General features: G+C 46.1%; 1 protein-coding gene across 1 annotated transcript in view; it reads right to left on the minus strand.

Annotated features, from left to right (window-relative positions):
• DNAH9 (dynein axonemal heavy chain 9) overlaps positions 1-16279 on the minus strand; it is a 303991-nt gene that overhangs the window by 254787 nt on the left and 32925 nt on the right. Inside the window, 5 exon segments of the mRNA XM_057311241.1 lie at positions 482-906; positions 1010-1206; positions 4644-4779; positions 10059-10300; positions 12448-12703. Of these exon segments, the coding sequence (XP_057167224.1) occupies positions 482-906; positions 1010-1206; positions 4644-4779; positions 10059-10300; positions 12448-12703 (1256 nt within the window).

The following is a 16279-nucleotide window of genomic DNA, read 5'->3' on the forward strand; positions in this document are numbered from 1 at the left end:
GGGCACAGGGGAACAGACCTTTGCAGGTCCAGTCTGTCCCACGGCTAGGATGGCACAAACGGGCATCGGGGCTGTGGGGCTTTAGTGACTCTGCACACGGCACAGTTGGATAATCGGAGACAAGGGGCAAGTGGGAGACATAAAATCGAAGAGGTCCATTAGACCCCCTTCGCTTCCCGGGCTTAAAGACATTTCCCAGTCAGGGCTGCAAAGCGAGCCCAGATATGCTACTATCGCCTAGAATATTATTTACCACTTCCTGAGTGCTTCTCACACGCGGGGCACCGAAGGGAAAATCAGAGAAAAAGAGGCCACGTCTGGTGAACCGAGTTACCGCTGGCGTCCAAGGGCCTGGAACCTGAACCAGCTGTTTTCACTTATGAATTGAACCAATGAACCCATCGGGGAAAAATATGAAGATGCCAAACATGGTGTCCCCAGCAGCCTGGGAGGCTGGAAGAAACGAGAACAGCGGTACTACCTGTCGGTGACGTAGTCGACCAGGTGCTGCTTGAACGTGAGGCTCCACCTCTTAATTACAGTCAGCAGAGATGCTTTAAGGGGTCGGAGGTCAATTTTCATCCAGCCGTCAAACACCTTGATGGGCTCCAGCCTGCACACTTCTTCATAGAGCTTTTCATAGGAGTCGATCTGGGCTTTGAACTGATGGAGGAGAGGAGGATTCTCTGGGACGCCGTCTTCCGCGTGCGCTTCCATTTCCTCGGGGGTGAGGACGCGCCCGTACAACAGGAACTGGCTCAGAACCTCCCTCCGGTCCTCCACGTAGAGGTACGCATATTGGCTGAAGGCGTTCCGATAGTCGCAGCAGAGCCCCATCATGCTCTGCACCCTGTCCAGAAGCGTGCTCCGCATGCCTGCCAAATGGGCCATGCCCTCCACGTCCACCTGCGGGGGGGCATGGGGGGAGGCAACAGCGGGTGGGTTACGCCTACGCTTTGCAGGAAGTTTGCAGACTGGGCTGGAAGGCAGGGTGGTTGCTGATCGGTACCTGGTAGTGGGGAGAGCCGTTCTGGGGGGAAAGCCGTGGCACCAAAGACGACATTCCAAAAATGCTGGCGATAAGACCCTCAACAGCGTCATAGAAACCACCCTTCACGCCGTACTCCAGGGATGGAGAGAAAACTAATTCCGGTATGGCTAAGCTCAGCTGGGCTTCAAATATCGGCGTGAGGCCTGCCTTACATTCTGAAAAACAAGGAAAGCGTACACGCACCGAACAAAGAAGAACGGTTAACGTGGGCGAAGGGCAGTACCCATTTGTAAGGTGCTCAGAACATTTCTTTCCTTGCTAGATGCTGTTTGGGTAGAGGAAAATGGAAATGTAAAATTTGCTAACCCCCCAGAAAAGGTGAGGGTAACAGTGTTGCAGTGTTTACCAACAGGGGAACCACTGACATTTGGAATAGGCCAATTCTTGTGCCGAGCTGTGCTGGGCATTGCAGGACATTTACCCTCCTGTTCTCGGAGGGCACGTCCCAGTGACTAAACAACCCAAGCCAGTCCCCCTCCACATTCCCAAATGCCTAGGTTGGAGAAGCGAGGGGGGCCGAATGGCCTCTAGCTGAGAACAGGTTGATTTTGCAAAGCTGATTTCTAGGAAGCGGCTCATTTCTCCCCAGCCACAACCCATGCAATTCCACCGGTAGCCACTAGGTGCGCTGTGGCGCGCTTGTCAGTAGTTGCGTTGGCAGGAAAAACAAGGTTACTACCCTGCCTGTTCTGATCTTTTTCCACGAAAAAACAGAACTTCTTTTAATCCTGTAGTCCTAGCGATAAAAAATTTAAAAACAGTATAAATAATTAACAGGTCCCTGATTACTTGCTAGACTAACTTGCCTTGCTAAATTTAAATCAAAATATAACAGGGAGCAAGATGTTGCAAGGACAAGATTAGTGCTTAAATTTTTATTAACAACCACTTATATTTGTAGGTCTCCTTGACTGTGGAAATATTTGGGAGACCGTGATGTGCTGGCTGCTGTGGGTGGTGGAAACCCCTCGGAATCTGTTACCCCCTTCCTCCCCAGAAGCGGAGGTAAGAGCGGGCACGTGGCTGCCTTTCGCAGCCCTGCTTGCGGTTAGCTTGGCAATAGGGTTGGCTCACGGGTGGAACGTGGAGAGGAGTGATGGCTGCCACTTCTGGGCTGTGGCCCTGGGGGCAGCAGGGTGGCCATCTCTCCACTCGCTCTTCTCCCTGCTCATGGATGAGAGCCAGGATGTGGCGATGACCCAACTCAACCACAGAAATGAAGCCAAGGCCCTGGAACGTGGCGGAACCACAGCATGGCGAGCACCTGCCCACTAACCCGAAGCACTCCCCTTAGTCTAGAACTTGGGGACTAGAACTCTTTGTCCCGTAAGCCACATTATTGGTGGAGTTCTGGTTGCCATAGCTTTGTCATTCACCCCAACTAAAATGACGGTGGGATCCTCAAAGCTATGTAAGACCAGGGCCTTGCCTTCAAAATTGTGGGGCCGATAAATATGCATTACTGGATTCAGGAGTATCCCATCAAATGTGTATTTGACTTAAGGCAATGCACAGAAATTATACTACTCTCATGGAATAGTTTTTTAAAACACCTAGAATATTATGCTTTGCATATGTACTCATGATATATCCTGCATTACTGTATGTATGAGATACTAAGAATTTGATCAGGTTACATACAGTTTATAGGCTGTAAGAGACTCACAAGACCATTCTGACTCCATGAGATTTCTGTCCCATGTGCTGCAGCAAGAACCTAATCCCTAGGTTCGATGCAATGACATCATCATTACCATACAAGCCAGATTATCTTGGTGGTTCCGCCACCTCGGTACAAGTCAGTCACTTTAGGAGTGAAGAGGGGGGACAGCATTTCTGGATACAGTGGATAGCATCGAACCTAGGTAGGGTTTGCATTCTAAGAGGTGACAGGGAGTCTAGCCCAAGCCGTGGGAATGGTGTTGGCCTCACCAAGCACAGGACGGTGGAAAGGCTCAAGGGCAGCTGGGAGGATAAAGCTGTCTGACTGGGCTACTGCAAAGGGTCACAGTGCTTTCTTCTTCTCAGAGGTTACCCTTCTTAGGTTCCCTCTCCTCCCCCCTTAGAGAACCAGTGCCTTCAAGATTTCATCTAGAGCTCCTTGGCTCAGGCACTTGCCAAGTCCAGCGCCTGCCCATTCAACGAGGTGAAGAAAGTACATTTCTCCTTCTCACCCGTTCCATGGACAGGTCACTTTCGCAATCTTGAAGGACCCCCACCATGTCCTGTCCATCCTCTTGTCCCCCTCTCCCCCACAGAAGGAGGACAAGGGACACTCCAGACAGCCCAGATCGGGAGAGCTGGATAGGCATCAGTCAAGCATGGAGTCGCTATGTTTAGGAAGCATTTCCCACGCAGCACCTGTGCCAGGTGTGCTGGGGCATCTTTCAGGATCTTCTAGAGCATGGCTGAGGCGCCGTGAACCTCCAACATTAGAGGAGGTTTGGTTGGTCCACTAAGGTGATCTCTGTTGGTCCCTAGGAGCCAGTTCTTCTATCTCAGTAGCTACATGCCGTGCTCCACTGGCTACTTGCCCCCAGGCTCCAGAAGGCGATTCCCCACCATGCTGACTATCCCAGAGCCCGTTTCCCGCTGCCTGATCTCCTTGATTTGGAGTACCCTGCAAACAAAGAGCATGTCTCTGACCTCAGTCACTCCACCTACAAGACCACGGGGGGTTTGCCCATCTGCACCACACCAAGCTCTGGGCCTTGCTTCTCTCTGTATCCCCAGCCCAGGATTCTCATGCCCTCTTGTTTGGGCCGGGTATCTGGACACGGGTCTTGACATACCCATCTTACCACTGGATTTTCTTTCTTTCCTTGGGTCAGACTTGACGTCTTAACCTCTCTCTTAAACACCTTCATCCTCTGGCTTCAAACTATTCACCTCAGCCTTTCCATTTTGACGAATTCGTCAAGGGGACCCTTACCAAGCTCCTCAGAATCTACCAGAACGTGAAGGTCTAATTCAATGTTTTCCTGAACTCTTCCTCTCCTTCCATCCCACCACTTCCTAGCCAAGGTTGGCCCTGTGTATCTTAACTCAGTTTATTCGTCACAAATCCAAAGCTATTTTTGTAACAGCTTCAGAGAATGCCCATGACCTTCTTAACATTCCTTTTCCTTGTGAAAGTGACCTCATCCCTAGCTTGCCTCCTTTTCACACAGAAAAACTTCTGTTTCTTCCACTTAACCTGGCTACGACAACCTCCCTGTGCTCTCAAAAGGCTACAGAGATAGAGTATATTAAGCTGCAAGGCACGGAATGCCCCCCTCGCCCTGCCATGAGCCCAGTCCAGAGGAAGCCGCCATTATTAACTGCGCTACCTGCCGCTCCAACTTCGTCCTCTTTACGAAGCTTTATTTAGATTGAATCGGCACTTAAGCTTTTGCTTTTGCTATGGGCTTTGCTATCTCAGAGCCTGGTTTACCACCCGAGTTTCAAAGAGCGAGAAATCTTTTTTCTGGGAACAATGTAGAAACTCAATACCTTGGCTATTTCACTACGTACGATTCACAAAGCATCCACAACATTTTGGGAAAAGGCACAGAGCACTCAATCGCACGCATCCATGTAAGCCAGTAAATACCAGTGTTTTCCAGGAGGTACTTGAGGGAGCACTCGATGGCAAGAAAGAATCCATCCAGCAGCATCTCATCAATGTAGTTAAGGTAAGTCTTCCAGATATTAGAGGTTGGGTCTGCTGCAAACAGACCGAGATTTTCCTACAGAATAAAGAAGAACGGCTTTAAACCATGTTTAATAATATGGAAGAACTGGCTAGTTATCATTAATGGGAATAAAACCACCACCAGGGCAGGGGGAAGCATTCTTGTGAAAAGTTTGCTATTACATATATTTCGAATCCATTCTGTCTAATGGGTATAACCACTGAGCGAAAGGAACACGAAGTTAATCCATGAAGGGAATATGGGGTCTCATTCTGTCCCCGAGAGAGGAGGATGGGGGTCAGGCCACTTTCCCAGGAAAAATGGGACACAGGGTGTGATTTATAAGTGTAGACGGCTGTGCTATGGCAGAAGCTACAACAAGACAGAAGTTAGGGCAGAGAGAGGAAGGGACGCTGCGGGTACAGGGCTTTAGGATTCAAGGTGTGTAAGAAATTTGGGGTTTAAGCAAGTAAAGCATTTCCTGGCTAGTCCTTAGAAATGAGCTGGACTGCTTTGTTCGGGGCATTTACTATTAAAAGCCATCATTCTCAGTGATTTAGAAAATGCATACACATAGGGGCACCTGGGTGACTCCGTCAGTTAAGTGTCCGACTCTTGATTTCAGCTCAGGTCACGAGCTCAGGGTCATGAGATTAAGGCCCGTGGTGGGCTCTGTGCTGGGCATGGAGCCTGCTTAAGATTCTCTCTCCCCCTCTCCCTTTGCCCCACTCCCCCAAAGAGAGAAATAAAAGAAAATGCACTGACATAAAGGAACACACGTGTGTTCCCTCCCCCCCAGCCCCTCCCTCACCTGATGGCACGCACACACATCCCACCTACTCATCACCACTTTCATTATCAAGCCTCCTGACCTCAACTTTCCATCTATTCCAGATCTTCAAACAAAGTGGTAACGACTTTGTGGAAGTACGTTTTTTTAAGGCAACGCACACCCCTTTACAAACATTTCCTTGTATAAACCCCCCCTGGATTAAAAAAAAAAAAAAAAACCTTCATGATCCGGTCTTTAAGTGACGAAACTCTAAAAGGTCTAAAATGCATTACATACCCCTTTCTTTCCAAAGTAGAGAGATTCTCTTAATGACTTAAAGCCCATCATCACAGAAATAATACAGTGACAATATCGAGTTGCTCTCAGAAGTATATGTGTCTGTCTGCTTATTTTTTTAAAAAACATTTCATTTTTATGACTGCTTTATAGAATCCTTCTATCTCCTCCATAATGTCACACCATCAGTACGGCTATTTCTACATTTTGACCCTTGACCTCAGCTCTACTATGTTCAGAGGAGCAAAATATTAGAATTTCTGTGATCTAAGAAAGAAATGGCTTGAGTTTCTGATTCCAGCCGAGACAGAGGAAGGAGATCTGACCCGCCATTCCGCTACATATAACTACACAGCTGGATCCAAGAAACGATTCTTTGGGGGCAACTAGAGAACAGGGATGTGATCCTCAGAAAAGAGAAATCCTCAAGCTGAGCTTCACGACCACCTGACTTTCTACCTACAGGCACTTTCCAAACTGTGGCTCAGGGACGTGGACTGCAATGACAGACATCCTTCCTGCTGGGCAGAAAAAAAAACCAGCAATGGGGGCTTGGGGGCTATGGAGATTGCGGAGTCTCCTTGAATTGTTGAACATGCAGCTGCATATCCCAAGGGCCAGGCTCGGTAAGGCTGGGCAGAGCCCAGTTGTCGTAAGCTGCACGGAGATCGTGTGGTCATACGGTACTGGACAATGTTCCTGTTCTATCAGAAATAATAGAAGACCTTACAGATAGCCCAGGAATTCTGCTGAGACCCCAGAAACACCATGCTTTGGGGGTTAGGGCTGCCCTAGAGTAAGGCCTCCTTAGACCCACCCTCACAAAGCTCAACTTTGAGGCTTGACAGAATCAAGCTGACCCACTGGTAGGTTAACTGCCTGCCAAAGCAAACACGCAAACTCTTTAAGGGAAATCACAACTCCATTCTAAAGCAGCATCCAACATGACTAGAACAGAACAAAAAAATTACTAGACACGCAAAGAGGCACGGAAGCGTGACATTTAACGGAGAGAGGAAATAATCACCAAGAACAGACTCAGCAAATAATTGCCATACCAATTCTGGAATGCCTCTTCCTCAGATTTATCTCATGTGGGAGAAAAATCAACTCTGTCACATTAAAAAAAAGAAAAAAGACGATGACTCAGAAAATAAAAGAGATGTTGGCATTAGCAGACAAGAGTGTCATCATCTGATTGAAAAACTCCTCAAACATCATTAAAGATGATGAAAAACAGGTTCAAGAGGCTCACAGACTCTGAGCTGGGTGAACAGAAAGCAAACCTATCTGGGCACATCGCAGTGAGACAGGAAAAAAAAAATTACAAAGATTGAAAAAAGAATCTATTAAAAGCAGCCTGAGAGAAACAATACAGTACATAGAGGGGAACAAAGACACAAATCACGGCTGGCTTCTCAGAAACACTGGGGGGGGGGGGGAGGAGAAAAGGAAATAATGTTTGTAAGACAAAACTGTCTACGCAGAATTCTATACCCAATGAAACTATCCTTCAAAAACAAAAGTGAAATAAGGACATGTCAGAGAAAGAAAAACTGAGAGTGTGTGTCATTCACACACTGCAAGATCTGCAAGAAAGACTAAAGGGAGTTCTTCACTCTTCAGGCTGCAGAGAACTGACCACAGGTGGCAGGTCCGTTTTCAAGAAAAAAAAAAAAAGTCTGGAAATGGTGAGTATGTGGGTGAATATAAAATACTATACATATTTTTTGAGTTTTTATTTTTTTTTAAAGATTTATTTATTTGAGAGAGAGAGAGTGTGAGGGGTAGGGGCAGAGGGAGAGGGAGAGAATCCTAAAACAGGCTCCCTCCCAGGACCCCAATATCACGACCTGAGCCGAAATTAAGAGTCGGAGTCAGGGGTGCCTGGGTGGCACAGCAGTTAAGCGTATGCCTTCGGCTCAGGGCGTGATCCCGGCATTCTGGGATCGAGCCCCACATCAGGCTCCTCCACTATGAGCCTGCTTCTTCCTCTCCCACTCCCCCTGCTTGTGTTCCCTCTCTCGCTGGCTATCTCTATCTCTGTCGAATAAATAAATTTAAAAAAATCTTAAAAAAAAAAAAAAAGAGTCGGAGTCAAATTGAACCATACTGTGGCTAGGTTCCTGTATTTCACAGGAAAACTCGAAACTGATTGTGAATCATTTGAGTCACAATAACCGCAGAACCACCACAGCAAATGTCATGCAACAAGATGGAATGCCCACTGCCAAATCAGAATATTTAAAAAAAATAGCTAACAACAAGAAGGTAGGAAAGGAAGAACAGAAAAGCAAAACAGACATAAAGCAAATAGGAAATGGCAAGATGGCGAGCTAAACCCAATGGTACCAATAATGACGTTCAATGTAATAGTCCAAACATTCCGGTTAATCGGCAGAGTTGTTAGGCAAGTAAGTCTCCACTATACTGTCTGTAAGAGAAGAACTTCGAATCCAAGGAAACAAACAGGTATGTAGAATGTAGAAGGGCGGGAAGATAGGTAGGGCGAAGTAGGAACGGTGAATCTGGAAGGCAAGACTAGAGTATTAAAACAGGAAAAAAGAGACCTCGGGGCAAGGGAGTGCTCTGAGAAATAAAAATAGAATTTCATAAGAATAAAGTAGTCAATTCATCAGGAAGTTGTAATAATTATAAACGTGTTTGTAGTAAAAGAGAGTCAAGGGCAGCGGGGTGCCTCAGTCAGTTAAGCATCCGACTCCTGGTTTCAGCTCAGGTCATGATCTCAGAGTCTCAAGATTGAGCCCCGCAAGGGCTCCACACTCAGTGCAGAGTCTGCTTAAGACCCTCCTCCCTCTCCCTCTGCCCCTCCCCCCTAAAATAAATAAATCTTTTTAAAAAAGAAAAAAAAAGAACATCAAATACTTGATGAAAACTCTGACCGCACTAAAGGCTTAGACAAATCATCACAGGCTCTGAAATTTTAACACTCTACCTGCAGTAAATGGTAGAACGAATGGACAAAAAACTCAGAAACCATTCAGAAGATCTGTACAATACTATCAACCACTTTGAACTAATTGATATTTATAGGACACAATACCCAACAATGGATGAATAAATGTATTTTCAAGTGTGCAAGGAACATGCAATAAGATGGACAGTCTTCTAGGTCATGGAACAAGTCTCGGTGAATTCCAAACAATTCAGATCTTAGAGAGTATTTTCTCTGATCACAGCGGGACTGAACTAGATGTCAACTTCATCAAGTTATCCAGAGAAGCCCCGAACATGTGGAAATGAAACAATGCACTTCTAAATGACCGTTGAGTTAAAGGATGAGTCACAAGCAAAAAAAATTTAAGACTGAACGACAATGGAAATGAGGCACATGAAATTTGTGGAATGTAACTAGAGCACAGCTCTAGTTATGGGGAAAATGATGTCAAATGCCTGTATTCAAAAAGAAGAAAGGCTTAAAATCTATACCCTAAGTTTCTGCCCTTAGGTTGCGGGGGAGGGGGGAAGCATCATAACCCCAATTAAGAAAAGAAAGGATAAAGAACAAAGAGCAGAAACTAATGAACTAGAAGACAGATAAATAAAATTAACGAAGTCCAAAGTACAACAGGTTACTTGCTTCAAACCACAGATAATTCCAAATAGCAAGTATGATTCGTTACCGACTTTGGCTATGAGATCAATCTGCTAGAACTGGCCAGTGTAGGGCAGATGGGGTAGGACCGTAGCCGGTGGCCACTCACATCTCCCTTCCATGGTTCGGTCTTTGATGGCAGACACGCGGTTGCCCTGATCGCAAGGCAGTGCAGAGCCTTACTCCCACACTGCTTCTTCTCTTTACCAAAGGCAGGTAGGTAGGGAGACCATGGTCATCTTTCACGTCCTCGGGCGTACAGAGCTAGGTGACGGAGATATTGCTGGGGGCCCGCACCACACTGTGCGGGCAAGTCGGGGCTGGTTGGTATAGAAGCTAATTCAGGGTTCTATACCCGGCATGTCCTTCTATCTCCTTGGGGTTTGGCATGGGACTTACGTCATGCCAATGTCTTAACTACCATTAAGAAAGTATTGATTTTGACACACTGATACCAGAATGTGTCTTTCCTCTCTTCCTGTCCGTTAGCTTTACTTCTCTTGCTATCACTATCAACCTCCATCCCTGAATACAGGAGACACAGCATCTATTGACTGTTCTCACTTTCAAATCGTTTCCTGCACCCAAACACATTTCCCGATGCGCCCCCTCGGCCAGTGGCATGTGTATCTGGAGGCTGGTTATTACCTGAACGAGAGCGTGAATCTTAAGTCCAGATTCCTTGATGAGACGGTAATATTTCTCCATCCGATAATGCTGATCATCCATGGAAAGAAGGCATTCCTTTTTTCCATCTTTTCTCTTAAATACTGGAGACACCCAGGTTTTCATGACGTTTTGGATCTCTTCCACATTGTCTTTAGCTTTCTGAATTCTTTGTTCGAGATCATGAATGCTATCGGTGATTTGAATGACATAATCCCAAATGCCTGCTCCCCCAAAGAAACATAATCAATTGAAATACCTGAAGTTCTAGTTAGCATAAAAGGAAGGGATTTAATATTTGTAGGGTTGTTGTTTTTTTTTTAAGATTTTATGTATTTATTTGAGAGAGTGTGGGAGAGAATGAGTGGGGGCGGAGGGAGAGGGAGAAGCAGACTCCCAGCAGAGCAGGGAGTCCGATGCAGGACTCGATCCCAGGACCCTGGGATCATGACTGAGCCGAAGGCAGATGCTTAACTGACTGAGCCACCCAGGCAACCCTAATATTTGTAGGTTTTAAAAGACTTTTCTGCACAGATTACTTTGTTATCACCAGAGCCTTTTTCTTCCTAGTTGTGGTGAACAGCCAGTGCTTACCATAACCCTGATTATGGAGTAAAAGAAATAGGGGCGCCTGGGTGGCACAGCAGTTAAGCGTCTGCCTTCGGCTCAGGGCGTGATCCCGGCGTTATGGGATCGAGCCCCACATCGGGCTCTTCCGCTATGAGCCTGCTTCTTCCTCTCCCACTCCCCCTGCTTGTGTTCCCTCTCTCGCTGGCTGTCTCTATCTCTATCGAATAAATAAATAAAATCTTAAAAAAAAAAAAAAAGAAATAAAGAGGTAATGCTTACCTACCAAGGACACAAAAATTGGCACAGTGGCTGGGGCTTACCAGTGCACCACGATGATTTCATTTGGGTTAATGGACCTTATTTTTTTAGCACTTTTGCATTATTAAATGTTGAAAATATTGTTCCCTCTTGCATATAAAATAAAGTTCGAACTCGCTTAATATGGCATTCCGGGACTTCTGAGTTGACGGTAACTTTCTTTTGAAACTCGACCTCTTTTGAGGACTCTAAGGAGAATTAATCTCCCTCCCATGATTCATCATGCTTTATTTTTATTTTTATTTTTTTTAAAGATTTTATTTATTTATTCAACAGAGATAGAGACAGCCAGCGAGAGAGGGAACACAAGCAGGGGGAGTGGGAGAGGAAGAAGCAGGCTCATAGCGGAAGAGCCTGATGTGGGGCTCGATCCCGGCTCGCCGGGATCACGCCCTGAGCCGAAGGCAGACGCTTAACCGCTGTGCCACCCAGGTGCCCCCATCATGCTTTATTTTTAACTGTGTGATGGCTTTTTACTGTAGCCTGTCTTACATGACTTATAGTTGTACATATGTCTGTCGTCCCAACTACATGTGAGCTCTTTGCAGGTAGGAACCACGTCCCATACCCCTCATATTCCATATCCCCCCCACACACACGCAGTACCCTGCAAATGTTAATCCATCCATGAAATTCGTACTGGATTGGAAGATACATGAAAATTAAATGCATAGGACCCCCATTTAAGATGTCTACAGTCCAGGGGCGCCTGGGTGGCTCAGTCGGTTAACCATTCAACTCTTGATCTTGGCTCAGGTCATGATCTCATGGGTCATAGGATCCAGCCCCACACTGGGCTCCACGCTCAGCAGGCAGTCTGCTTGAGATTCTCTTCCTTACCCTTTCTATTTCCCCCCACCCCTCCTTCCACTCTTGCACTGTCAAATGATTAAATCTTTAAAAAAAAAAAGATACCTACAGTCTAGCGAAGAAAACTAAGTCACAATGTAGTAAAAGCCTTCATTCAGAGCACAACCAATATATGGTGGAGACTGCGGGGAGTGTCATTCAACCTTGGAGCCTCTCCCAGCGTGTGGTACAAGATTTTCTAAATCTGGGGCGCCTGGGTGGCACAGCGGTTAAGCGTCTGCCTTCGGCTCAAGGCGTGATCCCGGCGTTATGGGATCGAGCCCCACATCAGGCTCTTCCACTATGAGCCTGCTTCTTCCTCTCCCACTCCCCCTGCTTGTGTTCCCTCTCTCGCTGGCTGTCTCTATCTCTGTCGAATAAATAAATAAAATCTTTAAAAAAAAAAAAAAAAGATTTTCTAAATCTACCGATCATATGCAAAGAGAAGGAAAACAAGGAATACTAGCCCTTCTTGCCTTCTCTGCTTTGGATAGGTGTCTGAGAGGGCAGGCTTGTGTTTCAAATACAAACCAGATTACTGGGGGGAGGGGGGGAATTATTCACAGTTCTACCAACTTTATCAGGATCTTGACCCCCAAACTCCCCCACCAGATTCCAGGCGGTGCCCCGTTACCTTCTGTTTTCCAGTTCAGAGTTCCCTCTGCAGCTCTCAGGCGGAGATCGATACCCCGCAGCTCTTCCTCCACTAATGGAAACTCCACCTCTACAAGAGTCTTCACCACCTTGTTGTACCAATCTGCCATCAGCTCCAACTTGGCCACGAGCTGCCGATAGAATTCCCTGGAGGAGAACATGGCTGCCGCTGTCTCAGGAATGCGGTGCATCTGCCTGGGCTCGAGATAACTCATTTCCTTCAGCACCGAAATCAGCTGGAGAGGAGAATCGGCATTAAGTGGCTGTAGCTCCGTGGCAGGGAAAAGCAGCAATTACCAGTCAAGGACTGGAAAACCCGAGGACCCCAAAGACCTTCTGGGTCCCTTCTTAACTTCCACTCCAACCTGTTCCTTAAATCTAGAGAAAGGAAGTTGGGTTTTGGGCAGAAGGAAGAGGACTCAGAGGCAGAGGGTCTTAACCAAGTCAGTAAATCCCAAAGAGCAACAACAAAAACTCGAGAAAGGTGGCATGAGGGACAGGACAGGCTACCTTGATGCTCTCACCACACGGCTGACACAGTGGCGGGCTTGTGCTGACTGAGCCAGCTCATTCCCATGGAGGGGTGAAGGTGCAAGGGAGGGGAATCACCAGGTAGGCCAGCCACATGCCTGGGCAGCCTCAAACTCAGACTTCCGGTATTCTCCCCAACCAGGTCACACACACACAACCACTGACAGGACTGAGAGGAGATGCCCACTGCACAACTTTGTTAGATATAATCGTTTGACATAGCCCTTCCTTTCTGAACAAGCCTGCGTTGGCATGTCTTTGGGTTTTAATACACTAGGAAACGGAAGTCACCCAGGCCACTCTGAACCTCTGTGGGTGCTAAGTTTAGAGGAACTGCCCAAGTGAGAGGCAAAGCAGATGTGGTCCAATGGAAAAAGAGGCCTTTGGCTGGGCTTTTAGGTAGCCCGGACTTCACCCTTTTTTATTTTAAGATTTTATTTATTTAATTGAGAGAGAGAGAGTGTCAGGGAGGAGCAGAGGGAGAAGGACAAGCAGACTCTGCACTGAGCACGGAGCCTGATGCAGGGCTCGATCCCACAACCCTGAGATCATGACCTGAGCTGAAATCAAGAGTCAGATATGCTCAACTGACGGAGCCATCCTGCTGCCCCAACGACCCCTTTATTTATCCCATTTACCTCCGAACCTATGAGGACTGATGTGGATAGGTATGGGTGACAAAACAGATACCAGGCCACAGATTGTCCACACTCCCCTTTTGCTCCCCTCCCCCCACCTCTGCATGGAGACACCTGGCTCCTAGCTCTTCGTGCAGTGGTTCTAGGCCAATGCTTCACTGCTGCCCAGCCAATCCAACTCAGGGTTAAGGCAAATGCTAACCACTCAGCAGGGAAATGACCTCAGCCTCCTAGCTTACTTTGAATAAGCTCAAGATAGCTATTAAAAATTAAAACCTGGGGGGCGCCTGGGTGGCGCAGTCATTAAGCGTCTGCCTTCGGCTCAGGGCATGATCCCGGCGTTATGGGATCGAGCCCCACATCGGGCTCCTCCGCTGGGAGCCTGCTTCTTCCTCTCCCACTCCCCCTGCTTGTGTTCCCTCTCTCGCTGGCTGTTTCTGTCAAATTAATAAATAAAATCTTTAAAAAAAAATTAAAACCTGGAAGCTATTTACATAATATTGAGGCAGAGAAGGCCCTTCCAAACATACAACCAGAAAATATAAGATAAAACTTATAAGCATAAAGTATCATTCACATAACAAAATGACACACCTCAATGGGTAAAAAAAAATGCAACAGATTTCTTAATATCTGACAAATATTTCCTAAATATTCTAACAAATTCAGAGGAAAAGAGGGCACTTTCACTCCAAAGTGGGAGAAAGACACAAACAGGCGATTCGTTGAAGAAGAAATATAACTGGCCAATGAACACATGAGAAAGTTCTACTTTACTAGTGGTCAAATAAATATAAATTAAAACAATGCTGAGATATTGTATATATATTTAGTTCAACAGGCTGAAAGTGATTTGAAGAAATGGATAATATCTTTCTGGCAGGAAAATGACAGAGTTCCATCTTCCTGAAGAACAAATTGATAGGACACATGTGAATCTCACAAAGTGAACATTCTTTACCCAATTTCTACGCATTTATTCCAAAGAAACCACTGAGGATAGATGCAACAATAACCAAAGATGTTTCTTGTAGCATTATTTACACTGTATTTTATTTCATTGTAAGATGCCTTCCATGGTAAGATTTGCTATTATTTCATGTCCAACTACGGAAGAAAGAAAAAAAATGTGGTGTGTTAAACTATAAACACATGCCATTTTCAGAGACACCAAGATGTTAAAAAAGAAAAAGTGCATCCTACGATCAATGAAATACAGATTGATAAAACTAGAAAATAATTTAAATGCCAACAGGGAATTTAAAATAGTTTAAAGAAATACTTTACAAAAACATATATAGGTTTTCCCGTATAATCCCTATCCTGGCCCCAAAGGGGCAAATCTGATTATGTCCTTCTAGAATATGTTTCTATTCATTCTTATTAGCACAGCCGTTGTCACATTGCTTGAAGTTGGAGCTAAGGGATGGTTGCAGCTCTTTTTGACTTGTGCATTTGGTGGTCTCCCCTTGACTCACTTTATAATTCAGGTATTAATTCCCTCTCCCCTTTTCATCCCTCCTTTCCTCCTCTCACCTATGGACACCTCTAAAGCACCTCCTATGTGCTGTGCATTGGGGCAGGGAGAGTCCTTGCTCTGGAGTATACGGAGGAGGAGTGGTCCATCCTCAATAATGTCTCATCCTGAAGGCTGCATTCCTACAATTACAACATCTAGACTGTGGCCTAGTTGGTAATCCAGAAACTCCTCACTTTGGGCATTTAACATTCAACACTGCTCACAGTGAATGCTGATAATATTATGCCAAGGAGGGGCGCCTGGGTGGCACAGCGGTTAAGCGTCTGCCTTCGGCTCAGGGCGTGATCCCGTTATGGGATCGAGCCCCACATCAGGCTCTTCTGCTATGAGCCTGCTTCTTCCTCTCCCACTCCCCCTGCTCGTGTTCCCTCTCTCGCTGGCTGTCTCTATCTCTGTCGAATAAATAAATAAAATCTTTAAAAAAAAAAAAAAAGATTACGCCAAGGAGTTAAATGAGTTAAATGACAGGCTCATGTCATATCAAAGGGAAGAAATGGACCCTCCAACTCCCTTTGCTGACTTTTATTCCAGTCGGAATCGATGTTCTACTTAACACGTAATTTTCTCAAAAGACACTCACAGGCTACCAGCTCCGTTTCTGGCTCTCTCTACGCTGCATTCCTGGAAAACACGCCACTGAGACAGAAGCAGGCAACTGCTTCTAGCTCAGTGCAGCCGATATTATTGAAATTTTTTTCTTCTGATATACTTCCTGATCTGGCTGGGCTAGCCTTTGGATTTCATGTTCTCCAGCCTTGCGTTCTCCATGCTGCATAAGGGCCTTCTGCTCTTCTGAGCGTTGAGAGCAGGCTCTCTGAACCTCAAGCACTATGGACACTTTCAGACAAAACTCTTGGTTGTGGGGTGCTGTCCTGCATGTTGTTAGAAAGTTCAGCAGCATCCTGAGAATCTAGTCGCCCAAAGACACTGGCATCTAGGCCATGTTTGACAACCCAAAACATCTCCAGTTGAATAGCAGTCATCTAGATTATGTCCAAAGCCACTCCACTGTGATGTATCATATATGATCTAAAAAAGGTACATCTTTTCAAGTTGAGGTTCTAGCTCCCAAGCAGCTGGTGGGTTCCTGGAGGGCGGGAATG

This window comes from Ursus arctos, unplaced genomic scaffold, assembly GCF_023065955.2.
Source record: "Ursus arctos isolate Adak ecotype North America unplaced genomic scaffold, UrsArc2.0 scaffold_14, whole genome shotgun sequence".
Classification (NCBI taxonomy): domain Eukaryota; kingdom Metazoa; phylum Chordata; class Mammalia; order Carnivora; family Ursidae; genus Ursus; species Ursus arctos.